The 27,096-nt window shown below is 31.2% G+C and overlaps 1 protein-coding gene across 3 annotated transcripts in view; it reads left to right on the forward strand.

Moving 5' to 3' along the window:
• LOC126750254 (angiopoietin-2) overlaps positions 1–27,096 on the forward strand; it is a 204,456-nt gene that overhangs the window by 38,137 nt on the left and 139,223 nt on the right. For all 3 annotated transcript variants that reach the window (XM_050459814.1, XM_050459820.1, XM_050459828.1), the window contains one exon: positions 21,051–21,104. In XM_050459814.1, coding sequence (XP_050315771.1) covers positions 21,051–21,104 — 54 coding nt within the window. The remainder of the gene's footprint in view (positions 1–21,050; positions 21,105–27,096) is intronic.

The raw sequence follows: 27,096 nt of genomic DNA on the forward strand, positions 1-27,096 counted from the left end.
CTATTCGTACAGTTTATAATGCGGTTCGCAATTTTTTTTTTAATTATAAGTACAATATCCAAGGTAGTTCCTTATTCTGAGGGTAGCTGAAACATGACCTTTATTTCCTCTTTACAATTACATGCTGAATTAATACACACTGATGGATTATTATTATTATTATTATTATTATTATTATTATTATTATTATTATTATTATTATTATTATTATTATTATTATTAGGTCGAACCTTTTCTTGATTTGAATTATTTGTCTCAAACAGCAGAATTTTTCTTCATCATCTTCGTCAACACGTCACCCCTGTTAGAAAAATCCATATTATCAACCTCAAGAAAATAGTTATGAGCTAATAGAAAGAACGTGGAAAAAATCCCGTATGTATTTTTACTTTCCGAAAAGCGGGAGATTTGTTTAAGGTCGCGGGAATCGGAAGTTCAAGTAAAAAAGCGGAAGCCTCCCGCCTAAATCCGGAGGGTTGGAAACCCTATCTGGCATATTGACAGACTAGTCTATTGTATCAATATGCTGATATTTCCTGCTTGAAATCAGATTATGAGGTTAAGTTAATATCGGATGGGTGTTCTCGGGCGGTGGTAATTATGCAGGTCTGGTGTCAGATAAGCTGCGAAACAACTTATTTTTGTTCTTTATCAGAAAATAAAAACAAATAATGGTTTCTTGGGGTCACTACCGTTTTAACATTTTATTCCAGTTAAGCAAATCAAGACCCTCAGTTAAAAGTTTTTAACAGCTTCTGTGCTTTCTTATGACACATCAGTAAGGTTCTGATTGTAAAATTTTGTAAGTTGATATATTTTTTTTGTCCAGTCAATATAAGTAATCAATTGTTTAGACATTTTTGGGACTCAAGTAAATAAATCATTCAGTCACTGGTATATATATTGGTCAAAAGGGACAATATATATATTTACCTAAAATATGCAATTTTAGTCTAATATCTCAACAACTACAAGAACAATTGGAAATTTTAGCATACCTCATCATAACTCTACCTGTTTTAAAGACGATTAGTGGGTATGTCACAATTTGCCACTTGTTCATATTAGAAATAAAACCACAAAATCAACATTCAGTAAGTACTATTTTATAATTGATTTATTATTTTTATTATGTGATTGGCTGATAAAGGATTAGTATTAATTATTACTGGGCTTCAGTTAGCCTTTTTTAGACCAAATTATTCTAAACGTTGGTAACATCAAATTTTGTTTGATGGTAGTTTCCACAACCAGTGTTGTAAGACTTTTCGTTGTATATATGCTGTATCCAGCCCTACTGCTTTTTGCATACTCAGGGGATTATGTTTTTCAGGGAATTTTACTGGGATGACTTTAGTCTGCACATTCTACATTCCTTGCAATTCAATTTGTAGAACTTTGTATGTAAGCTGTTCTCTGACTTTTTCTGTGTTATATAAATAGAGATGACAAGGTCTATAATAAAACATTGTTTTGCTTTTTCATCTTTCAGTACCAGATCGAATTTGATAACTTTCATTTTTCTGTCTGTATAAATTTTCGCATACCATATAATTGTTAAGGCTGGGCTGTTGACTACATTGTCGTGGATGTGGTTCGCATTTGTACAACTTGTTTTTTACTTTGATGTTATAGTGTTCACCGATGTTCCAATGTAGTTGATTTTCCACTTTGTAAGGTCAGTGAAGGTATATTTTGGCCATTATAGGGCAACCGGATATTAAATAATATGTTGCCACACTGCAAACCCAGCAAAATATACATTTTAGGTCATTGCCAGTTTTCAGGATTTTCACCCATATCCGCTGCTTGAGCTTGGTGTTGAGAAGAATCAGTGATTCAGCTTCTGCTTTAATATTTGATTTTACAAACCACATCCATGTCTAACTCTGATTGACGATTTCTTTGTGTGCTTCCATCGGTATTTGGCCGCATAAAGGTTTGATTTTCTATTTTGTTAATAGTTTTTCCGTTATTCCTTTCTTCATCCTCTGTTTTATGTTTTTGACTCTATTTGTATAAAATTCATTCGTGAGTCTTAAATAAGAGCCAACCTGTTTTTGTCTTTCTCTCTCAGTTTTAGTAATTCGAGCGTACCCCTTTGGCAATGCTATAGATGGTTTCGAGATTTGTCATAACTCTGCCCCCTTCTTGTCCTGGGTCTTACTTAACGTATTCGCAAGGAGTAGTTCGCCATGTAAGGTCTTTTTTATTATGTCGATGCTGTAGTTTAGAGGCGCGACGAGGAAATAAGTAATCTTATATTTTGCGGTCAGTTTTGAATATTGCTCTTATGCGTCTGTAATATTCTTTCTTTAATTTAGCTTTTATTAATCGGTGTTATATTCCTTGATACGTAGATATTTGTACATAACCAGATAGTTCAGTGATCTAATGTTATCTGTCTTATTCAGTTCAATGTGTTCCTTTAATGTGTAGTTTCCTTTCTCGCTCTTTGCGCATTTTGCCAGCGCTTTACGATCTTGAGTAGTTCCCTTAATTTGTAGTTTTTGTAATTTTTAACGTTTGTTTTTGTAATTTTTAGCTGTGATCTTTAGGTCACCACAGTAGAGTAGATGATTCATTGTTATTTTTGCATTTGCATCAAAAGAAGAAAAAAGTACTTGTTTAAATTTCCACGTGTTCTTTAAAGCATATTCCAGATTCTCATACTTCTGTGTCTTTCTTCTTACTCACTCTCAGTCTAGATAATATTATGAGAAAGTGAGATTGCTATATGGATGATCATACCTAGTTTTTCCTTCTTCTTTATATCCATAATATACAGTTTGTTATAGTCAACCATCCTATCTGTCATTATAGGCCTATCCCAATATAGTACGCAATCCGCCAAATCCAGTACTGTTTGTGGCTCATATACACATCAAAATGGTCTAAGGAACACTTAGAAAAATAGTTTTTTTCGCCTTATAAATTTTTATATATTTGTATTTTCATACGGAATAGATACTACCTTTAATATTAAGATACCAACGAAGTAAAATAAATATTTGGGTACAAAAAATCATGCCAGAACCACAGCATAAAGAAACCAGCAGTCGCACTTCAATAAAAATACATTGGCTTGAATAAGCGAATTCGGTGCATGTGTACTAACGCAGGCGAGGCATTTTTGCTTATAGTAGGGATGCCGCTGACACTCGCTACGGTCCACGCGGCTTTTGCCTTGGCTAGAGCCGGACTTAAACATTTTTTTAGATGTTATTATCTTGTAAAATAAAAATACCTACATAGTACAAATATTGATTTTTTAATATAAATAAAGTTCATACATTAACAAAATATTTAAACAAAAATAAACATCGCATTTCTACATCTAACAACGACGATATAGAAGAATACGTGCAGGAAGTTAATTAGGTATGTACCATAAATTTAAGAGACCATTCTTTGAGTAATTTTAAAACAAAAAGTTCATATAAACATATTTCCAGAAATTCTTCGTTCTCAATATACAGGGTGTTAAAATTTAACAACAACTAAAATATATGCCACTGACTTTTGTGCAATTTTTATTATGTTCTGTGGATTATACAAATAAAACTTTTCTGCCTCTTGAATTTTTTTCATATCTTGCTTAGTTAATAATAAATTCCAAATGAAACTTTTCCCCAAATTCCTTGAGTGATCCAGGGATATGCAATTAAGTGGACTTTTTTTTTCTCGAAAAATAAGCGAGATACGAAAAAGTTGTATCTGTATTTGAGTAAATCAAATAACATATTAAAAATGGCATAAAATTGAGGTGCCCCAATTTTTTTGCCACAAATATTTCTTCAGGTCCCGTTCGAGATTACACTGGACCTAATAAATTTAATCATGTTAGGGGTAAATTAGCTCCTTAATGTTATAAATAACACCGCCAGAGAACTTGCGGACCTATGTTCATATGAACTTTTTGTCTTAAAATTACTCAAACAATCGCCTGTTAAATAATTTATGGTACATACTTAATTAACACCCTGTATAGTAACGCTTTTAGATTAACATCTGACTACATAGTAGTTTAAGGATAACTAATTATACAAATAAAGTAATATTTCAAAACAAATAGAAACTCTTAGGCCAATAAATAAAGACAAATAGTTGGCAACAATTCAAAACAATTCTAACATCTGCGAATTTTTGTTATATTATTAAGTACCAACTAAAGTAAAAGTATACAATTTTGCAACTCTTTTAAATATGGCAACACTGTTAAAATGGCAGAAATATAAATAATGTCCTTAAAAATCAAAAAAAATAAATATTACATTGCTGCAACTTTAATTGATGCTTAATTATGTTATTTAAGCCATACAGCCAAATTTGCAGCTATTAAAAACTTTGGCAAAGTCAATTATTTTGGTTCATTAATAATTTTTGACATACCCGTCTTTTAATACAAAAGTTTTTATAAAAAACGCTACGCTTTGTAAAAATGCTATTAAAATAGTCACTAAGTACGGCGCTGAACTAGGCGATACACCTATGAACACAGTTCGATAAACAGTGAGCTCGGCATCCGGAGAACATGGCTGCGGCATGGCTAAGGATGCTATTAGTTCGCTTACATTTTCGAGCGGAGTGAGACTGCTGGTTTCTTTATGCTGTGCCAGAACAGCGTTTTTTGCTACTTGCACATTTTGTCGAAATAACGCAGATTATAATTTTTAAATTCTAACGCAATATCGCATTTTTTGTGGTTCCAACCGAACAATTGTGATTTAGTTTTTATTCAATAAAAATGGAAAGACGACATTTAACTCGAGAGGAAATGCTAAGAGCAGTCGGAATGCTTGAGGCAGGAACAAGTCAAAGAGACGTTGCAAGAGCTTCGGATACATTTCTCAGTGTAATTAACCGTTTGTGGACAAGATATAGAGAAACAAATGATGTTAGAGAACGGCATCAAGGCCCGTCGCGCGTTACCACACCTGCCCAAGACCGTTTTATAACTTTGCAAACTCAAAGAAATCCCACGGTAACAGCCTCTGTTTTGGTTCAGCAGCTCTCACGAGTGCATAACGTCGAGGTTTCAGGTCGAACTATTAGAAACCGTTTGCATGAGAGAGGACTTCATGCCAGAAGATCCTTAAGGGTTCCTCGGTTAACTTTAGGAAATCGAGGTGCAAGATTAACGTGGTGCCAAGAACATGTTAATTGGAATCAAGAAAGATGGGCCACAGTTCTTTTTACGGATGAGTCTCGATTTTCATTTTATCCTGATTCTGGTAGAATTCGTGTCTGGAGAGAGGAAGGAAATGAAAGTCGTTTGCGTCATGCCCGGGAAGTAGTAAGGCAACGTGGTGGATCACTAATGTTTTGGGGTGGCATTAGACTTGACGGAAAAACGAACCTCATTTTTGTGGAAAATACAATGACTGGAATAAGTTATAGGGATAATATACTACTGCTGTAATTGTTCCATATTTACGCGAAATGGGCCTAAATTCATTGTTGCAACAAGATAATGCCCCACCACATCGAGCACGGCTTGTACGAATCGCTATTGAGGAAAATCAAATCAATCTTCTACCCTGGCCCTCTACCTCACCGGACCTTAATCCAATTGATCATGTTTGGGATTGGTTAAAAAGGCAACTTTTTCAACGATTTGACTTTTTTCAAAGCGCTCTGGAGCTTCGTCTTGCTGTGACACATGTTTGGGAGGAGTTGCCCCAAGAATTAATTAATAATTTAATTTTAAGTATGACTAGGCGATGCCAAAGTGTTATTAATAATAGAGGTGGACCATCTGGCTACTAGTTTACTTTGTATTTGGTAAATTTTTATTTTTATAATTTTTTTTTAATAAACGGTAATAAATGGGATTTTGTTCTTTATTTTTATTTGAGCCCTAAATTATGATTAAATTATAATCTACAAAGAAAAGTTAATAATTATATTGTTATTTTATTCGAATAATGTAAAGAAATTGCAATAATTATCTGTTTTCCAATCTTCTCAAAAATATTAACATATTTGTATGTATTCCCTAGACCATTTTGATGTGTGTATATATAATATGGTAAAGTGTCTTTTTTCAGGAGACCCTTCTTGATGGCAAAAGTTGTTGGTGCACTATTTTGGCCAACTGATTATGTCAGTATTATTTATAATTAATAATATTAGTTTTTTTTTTGTTTAATATATTAAACTTTTTATTCTTAAAAATTAATAACAAAAATATAAAAAAAGTGAAAATATGTTATCGCCAAAAATCAGGAAATATAAAAATCATAATAGCACTTTCTTTCATTCATACAATTTTACAATAAAATTGTTTACGATTCAATGGAAAGCAGTTTTACACGATGATTTGTATGCATATGGCATATTGCAATGTGCTTAAATAACTGCTGATAATGTTTAGTTTTTTTATCCCGTTTTTTTTAAGAAATTAGAGAAAGTCCACAATATAAGAAAAACATATTTTTTTCTTAGCAGCAAATAAGAAAAATTGATCACTTTGATACAATAAGACTTTCGAATCAATGTTATTTCCTAGTTTAATTTATGCTGTGGGCATAACCGAATACATAACCGATTTGACCTCCCGTGGTTATTTTCTATTAAGTGTCAATATATCAAAAAACATAACTCACCTCTCACCAGAACGATTAGCGATGTTTTTAGGTATGTAAATAACAATTTTCGATATTAGGAAATTAATTTCGGTAATTGTTAATAAAATGCTGATTTATTTATTAATTGGTAAGATTCTATTTAGAGAAAATATAAATTTAACTCAATTTAAAAAAAAAAATTAACCCGATTTTATCTCACTTGATTATGCCTTAGTCATTAGAATAAAAAAATATCTAAATAAAAAAAATGCATGTTTCGTCCGTACTATACACTGCCATACTAACGGTGATTCAATAAATAAGCCACTTAGAAAAACAATAGACTGATTAATAAATAATTCATCAGATAAAGTTAATAGATTTGTTCGTTTTTTTTATAATCCTCATCTGGCCCGTAAAAATCTGCATACAGAAATGTGAAAAAAATATGTTAAGGTCAACGTTACCGATACATGTTATTAACCGGTTAATTGTTTCGGAGTTTTAAATGTTAAATTTTCTTATTTAAATCGCATAACTGCATTTGCCTAGCCTATAGTTACTATTTTTTTCGTTTAAAAACATTTGATTAAGGGAAATTATTGGTTAAATGTCAGTAATAATAAGAGTAAGACTAGTTGTGTAAATGATTGCCCTAGATTGTAAAAAATGAATTAATATGTGGTTAGAGTGGTTCGTGGTTAATGTAAGATAAGCGAATTGCCGGGTTTGCTAGCCCTGATAATCAGTGAATAACACTTCAGAGAAAAGTTAAGACTTAAATGTTTTTTATGCAGAAATAGCAAATCTTCAAGTTCTGCAAAGATCAGGCTATGGACAACATGCTAAACTCTATAACTTATCTTAATTAGATCTAAAGTTATAAAAATAAACTATAACACAGGAATAGAAAAATCGTAAGCAGATAAAGGTGAAAAGGAGATTTGTGCAACAGTTCCATAAGCAGAAAAACGTATATTTTTTAGTATTGATTTGTTAATTATGAATCAGCTTACTTTGAGATTTAACTAACTTGCGAATTAAAAGAGAAAAAACACAGTTGATTCAAGTTTTTTAGCATTGCGTTAGTAAATCCCTAAATTTTTTAAAGGATGTCATACATGCAAATAAGTAATAATATTTTTGTTTATAACCTAATTTCTATCTTTTTTGCTATTTTATTTAATCCTTCTTGACCCAAGGTTAGTACTTAGTCCTTAAGCTAATCCAAAGTTGCCAGTTGAGTTCTCATTCCTAACCTTACACAATTTTTCACAATTGAAGATTTGAAGGTGGAATTTTAATTTATGCGCGTATATTGCATCTTATTTTTTTATGCTTTTAAATAGACTTTTTTTTGTTTCGAAACAGTCAAAGTATTTTTTATTTTTTCAGGTATTTCAAAAAACTTAAATTTTAAAAATAGAACGTTTTCAATAATTATTGTTGTATTGATTTTTTTATTTATATTTTTCTATCTTATCAAAAAAAAAATTCCAGGTTTTTTATATCATTGTTTTTGGACAATTATTTGTAAGGATAATTTGTTATATTTTTTTATGCATGTGAAGACTTTTTCTTGATCTCAAACAAAGCTACTTTTTTCCTTTTTAATAGTTATTTTTGTATTTTTACCCAATCGCTTAGTTTTTATAGCGCAGGAGGCATAGATAAATAAGACATAAATAAATAATGAATGCACAAACCAGAAAAAAAGACAATTTTTTAGGGTCTCTTAACCGAGAATTAACACTTTGGATTAGCTTACATAATGTCAACTAAAACCATAACCTAATATTTGGAAGAAATTTAGTTCAAGCTTTCTTAATACTTCCGCGTCATTCTTAACCCAGTCAACACGTGGTCGTTCTTTTTCCTGTCCTATTCTTGGGATTCTTTTCCTAAACCCTTTCCTACCCCTTGCCGTTCGATATAACGTGCCTTTAAGAATTAAATTGAGTGAAAGTATCAAGCTCACTTCCGCGTCATCCTTCACTAAGTCAACACGTGGTCGTTCTTTCCTTTTCTATCCTTTGGAACGCTTTCCTAGGCCCTTTCCTGCCCTTTGCTAATGGTCGATGAACCTATTCACGCTAGTAACCAGGCCGGATGCATCGTGGGAGAAGCGTCATCGTGCATTTCGGTATTAATAATTGTGAAAATTTATCGATTCGGGGAACAGGGTACATACCCAACGGTTTTCCCGAATCTCCAAATCGTGCTGGCAAATAGCCTCGTAGCAGAGCCATTAAACTAGCAAGTCCAAGCTTTCTTAACTTTTAGACTTATGATTTGCAGCTAACCAAGGACTTTTCTAAGCTAATTCAACGATTTTAGTTCCATATTATGATCTTTTCTCCTGTAACCGTATTTGATCTTTAACAATTTATTTATTTAATAGTTTGGGCTTCCAATTAGAAAGATCAATAACATTAATACTTATTTTTTTAAGATTTATTTAATACAGCAAACCACAAACCGCGATATTAAGTTACAGGTTTGCTTAACCGCGGACTAAATAAAGTCTTAACTCAAGGCTAAGGTGATTACTATAATTTATGTTTATAATAATCTTTTGTAAAAGTTGGGGTTGATGTAACTCTAGCTCCCAAGTGAGAGTCATTACAGAAAGTATCTTAAAAATAGCTTGATTTTTTAGGATAAATTGGGTTAATTAAGGTGTTATTTTAAATCTAAATTTGGAAACCGTGTAAGCACTTTTTTATTCTAAATAAACATAAACAATTTTAATTCAAAGATTATAAGCCTAACTAATTAACCTTATTGAGAAATTACTCCCCAAAAGCTACTGATGATATTGCAGGAAAAACTAACCTTAAGCCAACTTTAGATAAACTTGTTTATCCCATATCATCTACTGGTATTGTCTACTAGTATATACATTATTAAAAAGATAATTAAAGTACATATAAAAAATCCTATTAGCTTTGCGTCGGCTTTATTACTAGAATTGCTAAATATTTTAAGAAAGACAAGATCAATTAAAGTTCCTCTACTAGACAAATCAACTTAGTATATCCAATAATAACTTATAAGACCCATGGCGAAGGAATCTTAAAATATTTTGATCCAAGTTGTATTACATGCTGCTCAAATGATGTAAGATTAGTTACAGGTTTTCTGTCTTTCAAATGTAAAATCGAAAATTGGATATTTTTGAAACGTAGAGAAGTCTTTGATCTAACCGCTTTTTAAAATGTTCATAATTCACTGCATCCGACTTTAAAACCTGGCTTTAGTTTATTTACCCGTTCAGTCCATTAATATCTAACCGTGATATAATTATGTAGATCAGACAATGTAATCATATATCACAGATGAGGGCTTAGTGTGCTTCAGTGATATTTGTTAATATTTATTTTTGTTTTTATTGGATTGGAATATATTATATTATGTATTTATTTGTATTTATTAATTAATAAAAGTTATTATAATAAGATGAATTATTCTATTCACTTCGATTCGATCTTTGATTGGTACGTATGGACGTAATTCAAAGTAAATTTCGTCTACACCATGATGTAAATGTTAAATATATGGCAAGAATTTTTCTTATCCAATGGTGACAACAATATTCATAGGCCTTTCACGAATATATTTTAAACAACTGTCCTTATTTCCATGATTTTTGGTTTTTCAACTTCGAATTGCAGATATCATATCATAAATATAAATAATGCTTTCTAACATTGAACAGATTGATATCATGTGGATAGAAACCCACATTATTTACATAGAAAAAAAGACGAATCCTACTCAACGACCATCCTAGTTTCATTTATATTTTACATTTTTGGGTATATTTAATCAAATCAAATGTTATGATTTTTGGACCTAATAATGATTTTCTTAAAAATAATTTAAATATCTTATTAAATGATGTTACTATTCCCAAGATGGATTGTGCAAAAAATTTAGGCATTGTCCTGGATACTGAGTTGAGGTTTTCGTGAATATGTTAAATTGTTAATTCAGAAGTCATTTTAATCATTGAATATTTTATATAATAGTCGTCAGGCTCTTAGTTTTCATTTGAAAAAAATGCTCTGGTCCTGTCCAACTTCAACTACTGTGATTTTATTTATGGTTCTTGCTAAGACATTGCAGATAAAAATCGTATTCAGAAAGTTCAAAATGCTTGCTCACGGCTAATATTTGGATTACGAAAATACGATCACATTTCACACACATTTAAAGAGCTTAACTGGTTGAGGATGGAGAGGCGCAGAGAGTTACACTTGAGCAATTTTTTAGTTTTATTAAACCATTCTCTTCCCTCCACTTTACGGAATAAATGTGTTCCTCGTTTAAACGTTCACACAAGGTGATCCGATTTCCGGAGAGGATGACACTTCCTCGTCATTCGACTGCAATGTTTCAACGTTCTTTTACGTATAATGCCATTAAACTCTGCAATAACCTACCAACTGAATTGTCAACTTTAGATCAGAAGTCATTTAAATCAAAGTTTAAGAAATATCTTTTACATTTAACCTTCAACCCGTAATTTAGACTTTTAATTATTTCTTTTATTTTTGGCAATTTTTTATATTTAGCTATTTAATATTTATTCAAATTATATATATATTGTTCTTTATTTGGGTATTTAATTAATACAATTAAATTTATTATTATTATTATTATTATTATTATTATTATTATTTATGATTTCTTTTAAAGTTGGCCATTGCAGACTCCAAGAATAAAAGTGATCTCAGTGATAAAAATCAAGATATTCCTGGGATTATATCTCATATAGTACAAGACATATTTAAAGATGTCTCATTTATATCTAAATAACATACCAATATCCTAAAACCAGTAAAAGATGTCTTTAATCTGTCCAATATGTTATTTCTTTAAGATATCTGCTATAAACATTATAAGATTTAATAAATACATAGTTTCATTCTCGCAATTAAGACAATTCGTAAAAAATCATTATTTTTTAAATTGTTCAGAATAGTTGCTCATCACTGATGTAATTTTTAACCGTTTTTTCATGCTTACTAATTGACAAGTGAAACAGCCACATCCGCCAATAAGATACATACATTCTGATGTTCAAACTTAATCTAACCTAACCTATGTTTTTTTTATTTCTCGCTTTCGCATGCTCTGACTGTTTAGAATCTTGTTTTTGTGACTTATTAAGAATTATTTGACATTTAAGTGTATTATATATTAGTGTATTTTTGTAATTTAACTTTATCCAATTTGAAGTACGATTTTAGTGAATTGTGAACTTCAAAGGTTTAAGTAAAAATGAATGAAGTTATTTGCAGAATTATACCATGCAGGCTAAAAGGGATAAAGGGCAAAATCAAACCAGTAAAGACAATTCTAGCTCTGATTCTGAGGATTGTGCCACCGTCACAATCCTCAGAATACACAAAATATTGATGGAATGAGTGTTAAGCATTTGGGGAAAAGTAGCAACTTTTTAATTCATACTCAAATTTAGTTCCTTTAAATTTTGATGCGAAAATACTACAAATTTTAATAATGTAATAAGTTTCTATATTTTAATCGAGATAACTTTATTTACAGTGACCGCCTAAAGTTCCGCATAAATTCGATAAAAATTAGAGACATGATTTTTTGAGAAAACGCTCGGACCCGTCGATTTTTATTTTAAGTTGCGCATTATTTCACATAAATTTTTGTATACAGGGTGGAACAAAAAAAAAAGATTCATTGACGTCATCGGTCATTTTGTTAAATAGAATGCTATATTTTTAATTGAATTTATGAAATATATATGAAATAAGTTTCGTGAAACACACCTTATCTCAAAATCAACTGTTTCAGGAATATTTACATTTAATCAACAAGTAAGCAAGTAAGTACGTCTATTTACAAATTAGGATAAAATCTTTTTTTTTGTTTCACCCTGTATATAAAAATGTATGTGAAATAATGCACAACGTAAAATAAAAATCGACGGGTCCGAGCGTTTTCTCAAAAAATCATGTCTCTAATTTTTATGGAATTTATGCGGAACTTTAGGCGGTCACTGTATATTATCTATTTTGTAGGTAACTAAATTTTCTTTAGTAGGAGGCTCATAGTTCTATGACTGTATATCAAAAATCGCCAAACTAACAATTACAAATGAGCAAGCTCTTTATAATTCGAAAGTGAGAAAGAAAAATAAGAGGCATTAGAAGCCTTAACATAATATTAGCAAAGACAGATAAAGAATAAGAGATAGCAATTCCATTATGGTTGACAAGAGTATATGATCGGAATAGGTTTAATGCCAAAACAAACAAAAAATATTTTTAGCTATATTTGGCAAAAAAAGTTAAACAGCTATAATATAACGTAAAAAAAAATTAAGAAGTTCCTTATTTAGTTTGTATCTTTATAGCATATAGTTTAATCTGATAATAATGTACTTCCTTTTTACATGGAATAATAAAAAAAATTGTAGTTTATGTAACATCCGTACCCCTTTAAGACGTCTTAAAGTCTTTTTTCCGGAAATACCCGGCGTCTTAAAGATCTCTCACATGTTTTGGATAAGATAACTTTTAGACTTTTTTAAGCTATCTTTATGCTGTAAGAGATTTAAATTAATTTACACGTATACAATAAATTGTAAAATTTGGAGTAAAGTACACTGATAAAGATGATAGCTCCTTCAGTCTAAGTTAACCTTAGGACCTAAACTTCTCAAACCAGGGTTACTCTCATCAACCTCTGATTAATAAAAATATTAAATGAAGCGTCAGTTATATTTCCGTTACAATTACATAACATATTATAGTATGTTTTGCCCATATTAACGAAAATTACTATTATTTAACCATCAATTCTAAACGTTATACAATTCGGCCCGTTTGAATGGCATAGTTAACAACGGGCCGAAATATGTTATAAAAATAATACCATAGAAAAAAAAATTAAATATCACCGTGGTTACGCAAAGTTAAACGCTCGGTGTTGTATGTGATTTTTAACACCTTTCTCTAAATGAGGCCGCAAAGATCGTATCAAAATAGAGTTGAAATACGGTTTCGAGTTGGTAACAATAGATGTTTTTTTTTGAAAATATTGTTCTCGGTTAATTTGTCAGGCTGTTAAATTGTTAAGGTTTCAAGCCGATTAAAGATAACGTCTTAAGTTTGTTGTTTAAGGAATTTGCACTTTCATTGTAAGAGCTTAAGCTTTAAATATTCATATCAATCAGGACTTTGCTAGCCTCCTGGATTTATTTCTCGCGACTCGTACAATATTATTAGTATATTCCAAACACCCTAAAATGCTCTTCAGGTAGCAACCATTGATTCCGATAAAAGTTGCATCAAGACAGTCAACAACAAAAATGCTGCTTTTCGCAAATAGCGCCAAGCACTGTAAGTCGTTATACCTTTGGTATCTTGAGAGTTGCGTGCAAGCACACGATCGATCCTGCAAAGAAAACTTCTTAATTTTTTAGCAAAGATCATTCTAGTCTTTAGTAAATGAAGTTGATAAAAGTTTCTATAAATCCAAGGTTCCACCATTGACTTGGCAAGATGGTTTGATTGCAATGACTGCAATGGAAAAGGCAGAAGGTGAGCCAGATGATCACACTACACTACTATAGTCTTCTGGTACAGAGATCTTGAAAAAGTTCTCGAAGGTTTGAACACTAACATAAGCCCTGATCGAATACCGCCAATAGTATAAAAAAGTGTGCGGTCGTGTTAACATTAACCTTATGCAAACTATTTTCTCTTTTATATAGAAAAGGTACCTTCCCTGGATACTTGAAACTTGCGCGGGTAGAACTGATATTCTAAAAAAGACGGTGTCCCTTAATATTGTATACTCATCTATTCATTATCACTGTCAAAAATGAACTCATCATCTGAGGAATATCATAGTTATACATAATTTCTTATTAATTTTACTTATTTTATTTACTGATTTAACTTTATTCAATTTAAATTTATTCTTAGCCTGTTTCTCTTAATTTCATTTTTTTCTGACGTATCAGTTGTAATCATGCATTTGCCACACTTTCTTGCCTTACCAGATTCTTTTCTTTTACGGCTTTGGAAAAAGAGCGTAGGATTTTGGGGTTAAACAAAAGTGCTTATATTAAAAAACCTCATAAACCAACTGTAGCTTAAAACTGACTACAGTTGGTTTATTAGGTGAGCTAATGTGAAGCTGATGCCTGATTATTCTTCTCAAGACTAGAAATATTTTTCGCCGAACTATTACATGAGCTATCGCTATTGTCCTTCGAAGTAAATATTAGACTAGCATTTTCGTAATGACTAGAAGTTATTGTCACTGGCGTATTCTTTAAATGCCTTGGCAAGTTGAGGGCAAATTATTATCAATTTGTTTTAATTCCACTTGTTCTTTATTTTCTATGTCACCCGTTTCGCTATTGAAGTTATCACCATATGTAACGTAAGCTGATCGAAAGTCATCTTCTTTGAAGATACCTTTATCAAAAGGTACAATACCGGTTTATTTAAATCAGATTTTATATTTTTGTTTGTTGCAACCCAATCCCAACATTCCAAACCAATAACCGGAAGATCGAAAATAGATGGAGTTTGTCCAGGATGCGTAAAAAGTCCCGAATTTATACATTGATTAAATAACCGGAGGACATTAAGTACCGAAAACGGTCCTATCAAGCGGCTGTAATTTATAGGACGTGTAAGGTGGCGAGGTTAGTGTTTGGAAATGTTAATTTTCTTTTATTTTTAATGAATATATATTTGTGTAATAAATTTAACATATTAGGATAAATACGGTTTTGTAAATCAGTCTCTTATTTCTATATTTAAACGCTCAGCGCATTCTGTAAGACACAACATCACGTCGACGATGTACGCGAAGACAGAGAGTACTAAAAGCAATAGCTGCTTGAACATACATATAAAATAGCACTATCGAATGTTGGGATTTTTAACTTATATAATGCAATGCACAAATAAAGTTCAAAATTACACTTAATACAATAAAGTACTATGTACGACTCTACAATTAAAGGTGCTTGTGCTAAATTGACAATATCAGCGACAGGACCTCAGCGACAGGAATGGAAAACCACATGTAAGTGCTTTTTAATTTTTTTTTTCATTGTGCGTTTGATTCCTGTCGTTTTCTAAAATTATATAAATATACAGTCCAGTTTTTTCATCGAATTAAATTCACAATTCAGCGACAGTTAGAATTGCGATTTCATCAGCTCGACAATACTCAATTCCAAGCAACGACAACTGGGAATCTTGATTGTCCATTATTAGCAAAATTTTGTTTATCACTAAACAGTTTCTATTTTTTTGTAAGAGTTTCAGCATCTTTAGAAAATTATTTTCTGTCATCCAGCCGCTAGGATGGACTAATCCTAAAGTTTTAGTGCCCAAAACCTCCTTCATCATCCCTTCTTCATCATAGCGTTGTCTGGGAAAGATCCATACTGGCAGAAAAGCAATTTCTGCAGCAGAAATAATTACAACTTGTAGTATAAGTTTACCTCTGTCTCGAGATGTGACTTGGCCTTGATGTTCACTCTTTCTTCCGATAATTTTAAAAACTTGTTGAACTGTCATTATACCAGTCTGTAATAAAGTTACATTTTCAACTATGACAATTTAAATGTACCTGTAGTAAAACCTTATCTCATCCAAATTAAAAATCTGCATTGGTTCAAATGAGTAACTGCCAAATTATTTTCTATTGGCTATAACTCTTCAAAAAGGCCAAGTTCGGCCAGTTTATCCTGAAAGATCTTCAGATTGGTAGATTTGAAGCTGGTCATTCGTGCCAAAGTTGTCACCTCAGATTTTCTAATCGATAGTTTAAGATTACACTTAAGAAAACATAGAAACAAATTTCTTCCCGTTATTTTTTCTGCTTTTCAAATTTCATGGATACGGATTGAGTTCTGAACGGCATATTCGTAGGCAAATCATCGTGTTGCATTGGGTATTAATCCGTAAACATTGCAGAACACTTTAATAAATAGGGTTCCAAGGCATCCTCCATATTTGATGAAAAGTCTTGATATTTTCGGCAATTTGGGCTAAATTCAACATTATTTATTCCCAATTCTCTGGTTTTTTTTTACATAACCGACAAGGGAAGACTTCGTGATGCCATATTCTTTAGCATTATCTCTATGAAATATATTAATTAAATTATAATATAGACATATTAATTACGCCAATTACTGCCTGTTTCATACAATCTAGGTTAATTTCTCGATTTGTATATTCACGGCATTTTGAATCTAGAAATATAAAAGAATCAAAATTTACTGCAGAGATTTTGAACAGTGTCCAAGGTAAAAAGTGTACATTAAAAAAAATTAAAATTAAATATAAATCCAGTTAATATATTCAAATTCAAATTGAAAAAGTAGCTTTATTGCCTCAAACAGAGTTACTGACAAAGCCTTATTAAATCATTAGTAATTAAAACAGAAAGCAAATACAGGGTGTTTCAGAACTATGGGATCAAACTTCTGGGTGTTGTTCAGTGCAACAGAAAAATCCATTTGAGTATAGGAACCCATGTCGGGAAATGCGTCACTACGCCACTACGGCCTTAAGACGCGTTAAAATTTATAAAAAACATTAGTTACCTAAATAGGATCTGCTGCATTTATTTTTACGTTTTGTACATGATACCATAGCAACAAATGTTAAAAAATTTTATAGTTTACAATTTTTAAACATTTATTGCTAATGGAAAACTTTACCAATCAAGAATTGGCGGATATGCATTTGGCATACGGAGCAAAAAACTGCAATGTACGAGCAGCATCGCGGTTGTATCATGAACGTTATCCCGAATGACAGCATCCTGGATACAAAAAGTTTATTGCGGTTCATCGGCGGTTCGCTGAGACGGGCATGTTTAAGACCAAGATGCATGATACTGGTGTTGCTCGAACCGTAAGAACGGTCGAATTTGAAGAAGAGGTGCTTCAGCGAGTTACCGATGAACCATCAAATAGCACACGTGACGTCGCTAAGAATATGAATTCGAGTAACGCTTCTGTCTGGCGGGTACTACACGAGCAACAACTCCATCCTTACCACTTCCAGAAAGTTCAAGGTATGACTGCAGCCGATTATCATCCTAGAGTTCAATTTTGTCGATGGCTTCTGAATCACATCATTGCACAACCAAATTTTTTACGATATGTTTTATGGACCGATGAAGCCTCTTTCACAAGAGACGGTATTTTTAATAGTAGGAATAGCCAGAAATAGCCAGGTTTGGAACGAAGAAAATCCTTATGCAATTTTTCCAAGAAAATATCAGAATCGTTGGTCTGTCAACGTATGGGCAGGCATTGTTGATGATTATTTAATTGGGCCATACCTTCTACCGGAACGGTTAACAGGACCTATTTATCTGCGTTTCTTGGAGGAAGTTCTCCCAGAGCTCCTTGAAAATGTTCCACTAAACGTTAGACAGCAAATGTGGTTTCAGCATGATGGAGTGCCGGCTCACTTTGCTGTACAAGTACGCGAGTATTTGGCTCAGCGGTTTGGGCACCGTTGGATTGCCAGAGGTGGAGCAGTTTCTTGGCCTCCTAGGTCACCCGATTTAACGTCGCTCGATTTTTTCTTGTAGGGACATGTAAAGTCTTTAGTCTACGAAACTCCAGTACAATCAGAGCTAGACTTAATTGGACGAATAACAGCAGTATTTGAAATCATTCAAAACGAGGATCAAATTTTTAGTGTAGTCCGCCGAAATGATGTGCGGCGTTTAAATCGGTGTATTGAGGTTGGAGGAAGACATTTTGAACAATTGTTGTGATGGTATCATATACAAAAGGTAAAAATAAATGCATCAGATCCTATTTAGGTAATTCATATTTTTTCAATATTTAAACGCGTCTTAGGGCCGTAGTGGCGTAGTGACACATTTCCGGACATGGATTCCTATACTTAAATGGATTCTACTGTTACACTGAACAACCCCTAAAAGTTTGATCCCATAGTTCTGAAACACCCTGTAGAGTTACAATAATTTTTTGTTGAAATCACACATACATCAGTAAAAAACTCGTATAATGTATGATAAGCTTGATAACTAATAATCTAACAATGGTTTTTGAATGTAATATAAGAGTTAAGTTTTCTTATATGAAAAGGAAGGTAATTGGATTTTTTTTTACTTGCTAAATGTGGAATGGGCAACCGAAGGGTCTATGTAAGACGAGGTCCAAATGAACGGCCTCCTATAATTTCGGGCTGGTGCTTTTTGAATACCATAGTTACAACAAAGGGTCAGGATTCTATTTTGCACAAGGAGATGCCGACAAGATACCCGACTTAAACCCTCACTCCCAAAGGGCTCTAATTACTGTTTTTTGCAGAACAAATAGTGTATTAAAGAGAAAGTGGGCTCATGATCTCCAGAAACAAATCCCATAGCGAAGATGTGACTTCACAAGAGCATGATAAACATTTTTTGCAATGTAAACATCTAAGTTCCTAAAAATTATTCCAAGGCCACAGCACCCTGATGACACCCTACTGCACACCATAATTATGTGTTTATGGAATTTGAGTCTGCAATCAATTGTTAGTCCCCAAAACCTGCAACACTGTGGTCTTGAGATCGGCTTCTCATTGATAGTAACAGAATTCATTGAAACAAAGTCGATTTGTATTGCACCATTCCCTAATCTTAAGAAAGTTAGCATTCAAAGAGATTTTCAGTTAGTTAATGTTAAGTTTTGCATGCTAAATGATGATGGTGTCATCTGCAAACATAGTAACCCTACCTTTTATGGGAAGCAAAGTAAGGTCGTTAACATAAAGAAGAAACAATAACGGCTCCAGTACAGAACCCTAAGAAACCCCTGTAGTAGTTTGTAGTTTTTCAGAGCAATGACCACCAAAATTAACTCTTTAAACACGCCCCGATAGATAGGAGGTGCACCAATCTAAAGAAGACCCTCTAAAACCATATCTCTCCATCTTCCACAACATGAATGAACATGAACGAAATTCTATTCATCTAATTAAATCCATGAAACAACGACATAACATCAATAAACAAGGCTTAACTACAATAATAAAATCTAAATACCAGACAATCAAATATACATCATTAAACTTTATAGTTATTCGCAGATTATTAGACGGCAAGTGACAAAATTCGAGAAATCACATTTTTATTTTCTTATTTTTTACAATACAAACAAATCGACGTTTGCTCATTGCCGCTCGACGCGTACTGACGTAGAAAATAAATTCAGTTATTTTTAAGTCGGAAATTTGAACGTGTCAAAAATCTCTCTGTGTCCAGAGTCTCCCCGCCTTCCCCTATTGTCCAAATGATTTAGCCCTAGCATTCTCCAAGGTAGTAGAGATGGTCAATCAAGATCATTAGCGACCGTCAGTATGATTTTCGAAAAGGGCCTGCCTTTGGATCGATCGAATTAACTGACTGGCGATCTGTTGGCCCATGTCAGGCATGTTTAGACCAAGGCTATCGAGAAATATGGCAAACCCCGTGTAATAGCTCTGGATATTTTAATAATGTTGGTTGAATCTGCCATGCAAACCTCTTCTGAAACGTTATATCTTTTTTCATAACTTCTGAATTTTAACATTCTTCAAGCTAACCTCAGGTTAAAAATCTTATTAATAAATCACAAATTCATCTCATAAATTTCAGTTATATAGGATAGCAAAAAGCAGCAGTAAATTTTATAAAGGTTTGAATTATTTAAGCATGTCTCAAAACTATGTTGGAAACGCCTTAAAAATACTTTAATGTAGGTTTTCCTAATTAAGTTGAGTTACTGAAGTTACTTAGACACACGCTTTTGAAGCCATTGTATATATTTATTTGAAATGAGATTACGTTAGTTTAAATTGTGGATACTATTTTGGGTTGTATCCTCTGTATGATCACCAATTAGTAAATTAATAAAATAAAGGTATACAAAAATATACTTAAGAAAATATTTTTAGGTTAGTTTTGCCCTGACTAACGATACTGAAAATGTAATAACACCAGGTGCTACTTATATGGTTCCAAAAAAAATTATTTCAAAATCCCTAAGTAGCTTATAACAATGGGCGGGTTTTTGTTTACATCGCTCCAATCGATTCTATTCTTAATTTTAGCTACCCACACGGCGAATTTTTAATTACGAAAGAAAGTGAAATTAGGAAATGATCTTCCGCTATAGTATTCCATCCACCTTATATTAAAAATATAAGACAAAAAATTGTCATCAAATGTCTTACGCGACCTTGTTTACAGTTACAACTTAATTAATGCGCGTATAATATAATTAGTTTCTCACGTGTATCAATTCATGTAAAAAGCGGTTTAATTAATTTCTAAAAGTAGATCAATGTTTCTATTTTGTTTGATGATCTTGGTTCTGCCGATGGAATTTTGATTTAGCAGCAATTAACGTGATTGCATTTCGATTTATTGTTTGTTTTTTTTTTTATTTTTTAGGGGAACATCAAAAACCATTCTTGCTGATCAACAGACCAATGAAAGTACCAATAGGTAGGTATTAATTAATGTAATTAATATACAAATAATGTCCTGATTTTACAATATAATATATATTTATGAAGCTTCTCATAACGCTAGATTCGTTCGAGGCCAAAGAAGATAAAATATTGTCTCCCAAAACTTTATTTTAGTAAATACTTTAAATTTATGGTTTGTGCAGCTTTTTTAAGTATTATTTTATTTTTTTCAAATATTTACCTTAAAAGTTTAATTTTAACTTGTTTTAATTTTTTAAATTTATTGTCTTATTAGAATTTATATGGGGTTAACAGTACAGTTATTGGCACTTTAAGAGATACTTTATTTTCCGTATAAAATAATAAATAGTTTTATATTGGGTTTTTTAAATATCTATCATAAATAAATATGTATTGGGAATATATTTAATTAAATAAATCGTAAAAGTATGATTAATATAAGATTAGAAAGCAATTTTTATCAAAATATAAATATGTATGTGCAAACATTGTGTTATTGGCACTATAAAAAATATCGTTGGCACCTCAGGACATAGTGATTGGCACTTGATGTACGGTTTGAGATTTCAATGAAAACTAGGTATACATACCTACATGGGTTTACTTTATTTTTATTTAAATTTTAATATTGAAACCGAAAAGTGCAAATTTATAAAATCACAAATTTAATATTATTGTGTTACAGCTAATTATATAATAAATTCCACTTAGACATATAGTTTTGGTATATTACAACAGTCTTATTACAGCTTACTGGTTTTTATTATTACACTCTTTAATACAGCCATTACATATATATTTGTTTACTATCGGGTGCATATTGTTATGTTTTCTTATACAATGAGGGTGAAATTGTCTAACACAAATAGCACATTTTATACCAGCCTTTGCTTCCGTTATATTAAAAGTGCAGATATAACAAAGACCGACAGACACTTTTTTATTCTCAGGAAAATCATTTTTTTCATTTTCAACAAAAACACTTGCATCGTCTTTTTCACTTTGAAATAAGTTCCTCACATGTCCTGGTTTGTTATTTGGGGTATTTAATAGAATATTCGAGATAACATTTATTTTATTTAATACAGGTTTCACAACCTGAGGTTTAAAATTGTCACTCGTTTCTGCTGCATTATTTATGATATTTGACTTGGGTTTTTTTGAAAGGTTTCCTGTTTTATTTTTAGGATTTGTTTTTTTTTTTAATTTTTCTTCTATGTAGCCTTTTCAAGTCTTATTTTTTGTCTGTTTTCTTTAGCTTCTTCTTCCGATTTTTTTTTATTTAATTTTTTAAGTTAAATTTTTTTCCATTCTTCCGAAGTCAGCACAAAAGGTAGTTTTTCAGAGTTTCTCTTTCCCTTTCTTTCAGGTGTTTCCGGCCACATAAAATATTTCTTTATTTTTGGAGTTTCTTTTTCAATCGGTGTGGTAACTTGTTTTCCAACTTCACTTTGTTTTATAGATGCTTGATTGATATCTATATTTATTTCCAACTCATTATCAGTTGTGTTTAGTTCTTGAGAAAAAATCGATTTTTCCATTAAAACGTTAGATGGAGACGCAGAAAATATAATTGGAATATCCTCCAAGCTAAACACCTCGACGTTATCATTATGTTCATTTAAATTACTCGCATGATTTTCATTTATTTCTATAGGACTTGTCATTCTAACTTCTATGCTGTCTTTATTTTCATCTGTCTTCTCTAATTCTCTGTAATCCTGAATTTCATTAGATTCTTCCAGTTGCATTTCTTCGGGAACTTCTCTTGATTCTAGTGATACTGCAGTAATATGATCTGGCATAAACACTTTGTATATATTGTAGAGGGCACATAAATTTTTATCTTCTGGAGGATTATTTAAATTTTGCAAAAAAGCTATTTTTTGATCCCCAATAATTTCTTTGAATTTTAAAAAGGAAAGGTTATTTTTTTCATACATTTTGGGCGATTCTTCTTATGACTTTTTGACTTTCCCAAGCATTTAGAATAATCTATGGCTGAAGGATCCCAGGGATAAATGCTGCAAGCTCGAAACCCTTGAATCACTACTTCTGGCTTTACCTTCAAAATTGCTTCATTTAAAATAGGAGCGATTTTATTTTTAGTAAGAGATATTGAAGGATTTTCGCTTCTCCAAGCTAAAACTCCTTTTCTCCATAGATCTTTCAATGGTTTAAATGCAGAAACATCTGCAGGTTGGAGAATCCTGGTTGAGTTTGGATACAAAGCTACTAAAATAATTTGTAACCTTGTGCAAAGGTCACTAACTTTGTATGTTAGATGAGTAGTATGTCCATCTACAAATAAAATGATAGGGAATTTTAAGTTTTTTTTTACAAGGTTACTGTAGAAAACATTGGCAATATACTCATAAAAGAGCTCAGCTTTCATCCAACCATTGGGAGAGCAGCCTATTCCCCATTCACTTGGAATATTAGTAGTAATGTCAGCTGGCAATCTTTTGTAAGGAAATACCATCATGGGAGTAGTGGTTTCACCTGCAGCCGAAAAAGTGAACAAAACTGTTACCGTTGACTTTGCTTGACCTCGATCTACTTCATAAACTTTTCGTGTACTAATGGGAGCTAAAACGTTTTTTGTTTTCGGACACAATTGAAAATTTGTCTCGTCAGAGTTAAAAACCCTTTAGGGATCGTTCAATAGATCCATCACATTTATTTCTTTAAAATATCTTAGCAAACCAGCCCCTTATATCCTGTTCGCTCACTATAGCACTGGCGGTAGTAACTGGTTCAGGTTGTCTTTCAGTTAAAACTGGATGACGCTTTAAAAAACTTTTGTACCAACCGTCACCTGGATAATTATCCTTACAAGGGTTTGGCCTAGGATTTTTTTCCAAAAATGCTTTGACACTGGCCTGAAGGTCCTCCTTTCGCTGAGGAAAACCTTTTCGAACACTTTCTGTTACCCATTTAACTAGGACATTCTCTTCTTCCTTTGTCAATACTGCAGAAGGGCCATGACCAGTTTTACAAATTTTTTTACTTAACCGGAACTGTAGGGTGGCACGTGGTATACCAAATTTTTTAGCAGCTGTTTTTTTTGGTAACCCATTTTTAATTTCTTCTAGAGCTTTTTGCAGGTTTTCTTCATTATAACTTTTGCTATATTTTAGGTCCTCTCTTACTTTAGGCATTTTCTATAAAAAAAATACCTAAGTAAGTGAATGAGTATCAGAATATTATTATATATAGTGAGTGCCGCAAGTAGACAATTCACTTCTATAACTTTTTTTGTTTTAAAATTAACAAATTATGATATTTGGTTTGTCTCTGAAAATTACTTTAATGTTATTAGTTCCCATTAATAAATAAGGGCCAGTATGCTTTTGCCCATTTTTAAAAAATATTTAAAAAAAAATAGAACCTTACCTGTTAGTTCCGGTTAAATAGTAAGTTATAGAAAAGTACTGAATACCTAGCTACCTATATCTAATTTAGTTATATTTGCCAACCTCGATAGTTATTAGCACCCAAAAATACAATAATTGGCATAGTGCCAACAACTGTATTTGGTTTATTTTACTTTATTATGATTTAAATTAAATGTAAATAATTTAGAAAAATGATCATTAAACACAAAATATATAATAAAGTACAAATCTTAAAAATTTAGTTATTGACACTAGGTGCCAATAACTATCATTTAATCAAATCTTCTATACAGTAATTGGCATCCTAGTAAATAAACGAAAAACGCGGGAAAAATGAGTGCATCATGCATTTTTTAGCACAATAATGTCTGTTTAATTCATATAACTCACATTTACCTTTTTAGTTGTATTACACCTCCTTAAATATCTTATCACAAAGGTGCCAATCACTAAGACTTTAACAATATTTAGCTCAATATCTTAAACACCACAAGACATTCAAAGATGTATTTGAACTGTCAAGCCTGACGTGTGGAAATTACCACTGGGAAATAAACAATGTTGCTAGATTATATTAAGATTTGAAGGATTTAAAGATTTTTATTTATAATCTTAATAAAACACTATTTGTGAAATGGGTGCCAATAACTACCGGAGTGCCAACAACTGTGCCTGTTACCCTGTAACCTTTACTGGAGGATAGTAAAGTGAATTATGAAATTATATGACCATTTATATTGTAACGGACTCAAGGGCACACTTATTCTAGGAATGCACTTTAATGTCCAGAACACATTCTTTTTATCAAATTATATTTAATTTATAATTTTTTTTAGACTCATAAGTTTTTTTTTAATTCATATTTATGCTTTTAAAAAATGGGCTTTAATAAGTGTTTAATACTTTTTTCAAATTTACCTTAAAAATTTCAATTTTACTTATGATTACACGTGATTTGATTCACATTTTATATATTTTTTTATTTCCTAATTTTTTTTATTTATATAATACAATATTTTTTTATGTAGGTACATAAATTTAATTTTTATCAATGTTTAGTTAAGTTTATGTTTTACGTATAATTTTTGACTTTTAAGAAATTTTTGGCATGTTCAACTTTTTTGAAGTTGTCCTTTTTCTTTCAATAATTTTGTCTATTTTCTATTTATCAAAATTTAATATTTTTTTCAGTAAGACGTTTAAAAATAAAAAAAATATATATATAAAATAAAAAACAGAAAATACAAATTATTTAAATTGTAGATTCAAGATGTGATTTTAATTGAAAAAAAAAGAAATAATTACGGGACTATGCAAATTAAAAAAGAATCAAAGTTTTAATAACCACTTTTAGAAAAAAGTTAACAACGATAAAAAGCTTACAAAATTAGCAAACCAAAATTATGAGATGTATTTATAAAAAAATATTTGATTTGAGTCTAAAAAAAAATAAATAAGGCAAGAAAAATAGTCTAATTATCTAGAAATGTACGCTTTATTTATTAATAAAGAAAAACAGTTTGTCCGGACTTTAAGAGAAATACATAATAAAGTTTTATTTTAGTTATAAAATGTAGTTCTCTATTTATTTAATTTTGGGAAAAATCTAAGTAATAAAAATAAAATAAAGTATTTAAAATGACAAAAATTAATAAAACAACTGTTATTCATATATTTTTTTAACAATAAACAAGAACATACAAAAAAAAACGATAACAAAATCGAACAACTTATAGAGAACGTTAAATAAAAAAGTCAAGAAATTATTTAAAAATTTAAAAGAAAAAAAATAAAGGCCTCTAAAGTAAGGAATTTAAAAATGCTTTACTAACTACTTTTACTAATTTCTATTATAAATTACAAGGTTATGATTTAGGATCTTTAGGACTTTTGAATCATATTATTTCTATGGCAGCTGCTACTGTTGAGTGTTTCTTTTACGTGCAATAAAAAGATTTTTTTTAATAATTTCTTTATTTTTCTCTATTTTTCTTTCTCGTATTATTGTCCTATAATTTCATAATAAACAGCATATTTTAATCAAATCCTTAATAATTGTAGTTTAAAGGAGAAATGAGAGGAGTTTAAAAATTAAATATTTTTAGAAATAAGAATAAAATTAATCCAAGTTTCCTAAAAAATGTTGACCAATTAAACAATATTTATAATATATATATAAATATTTTACTGAAATAGGATAAAATAATGATGATTTGCTAAATTTTTATAATAATTTATTACATAACATGACTTTTTAATTTACTTATGTTGAGGAAGAATTAATTATGTTTTAAACATTACACTTCTCTTTTTTTGCTGTTTTTTTATAATACTATGTATAACACACATCATAAGTAGATGTATTGAGAAGTCATACTTTCCAAAAACTGGAAAACCACTAACGTTTTGCCTCTGGCTAATGTTTTAAACCTTACTGAATTAAGTCAACGAAGATCAATATCAATCTTCAGATAACCACTTATGTTTCATATTTTGCCACCTATATTATATATTGTCAACCACTTATAATTTATATTATTTCTTCTAAACAGTCAGGACTCAAAGCCCAATATAGTTGTTTGATGGCAATGTGTAATAAAGAGGACG

This window comes from Anthonomus grandis, chromosome 1 (genome assembly GCF_022605725.1).
Source record: "Anthonomus grandis grandis chromosome 1, icAntGran1.3, whole genome shotgun sequence".
In the NCBI taxonomy this organism is placed as follows: Eukaryota; Metazoa; Arthropoda; class Insecta; order Coleoptera; family Curculionidae; genus Anthonomus; species Anthonomus grandis.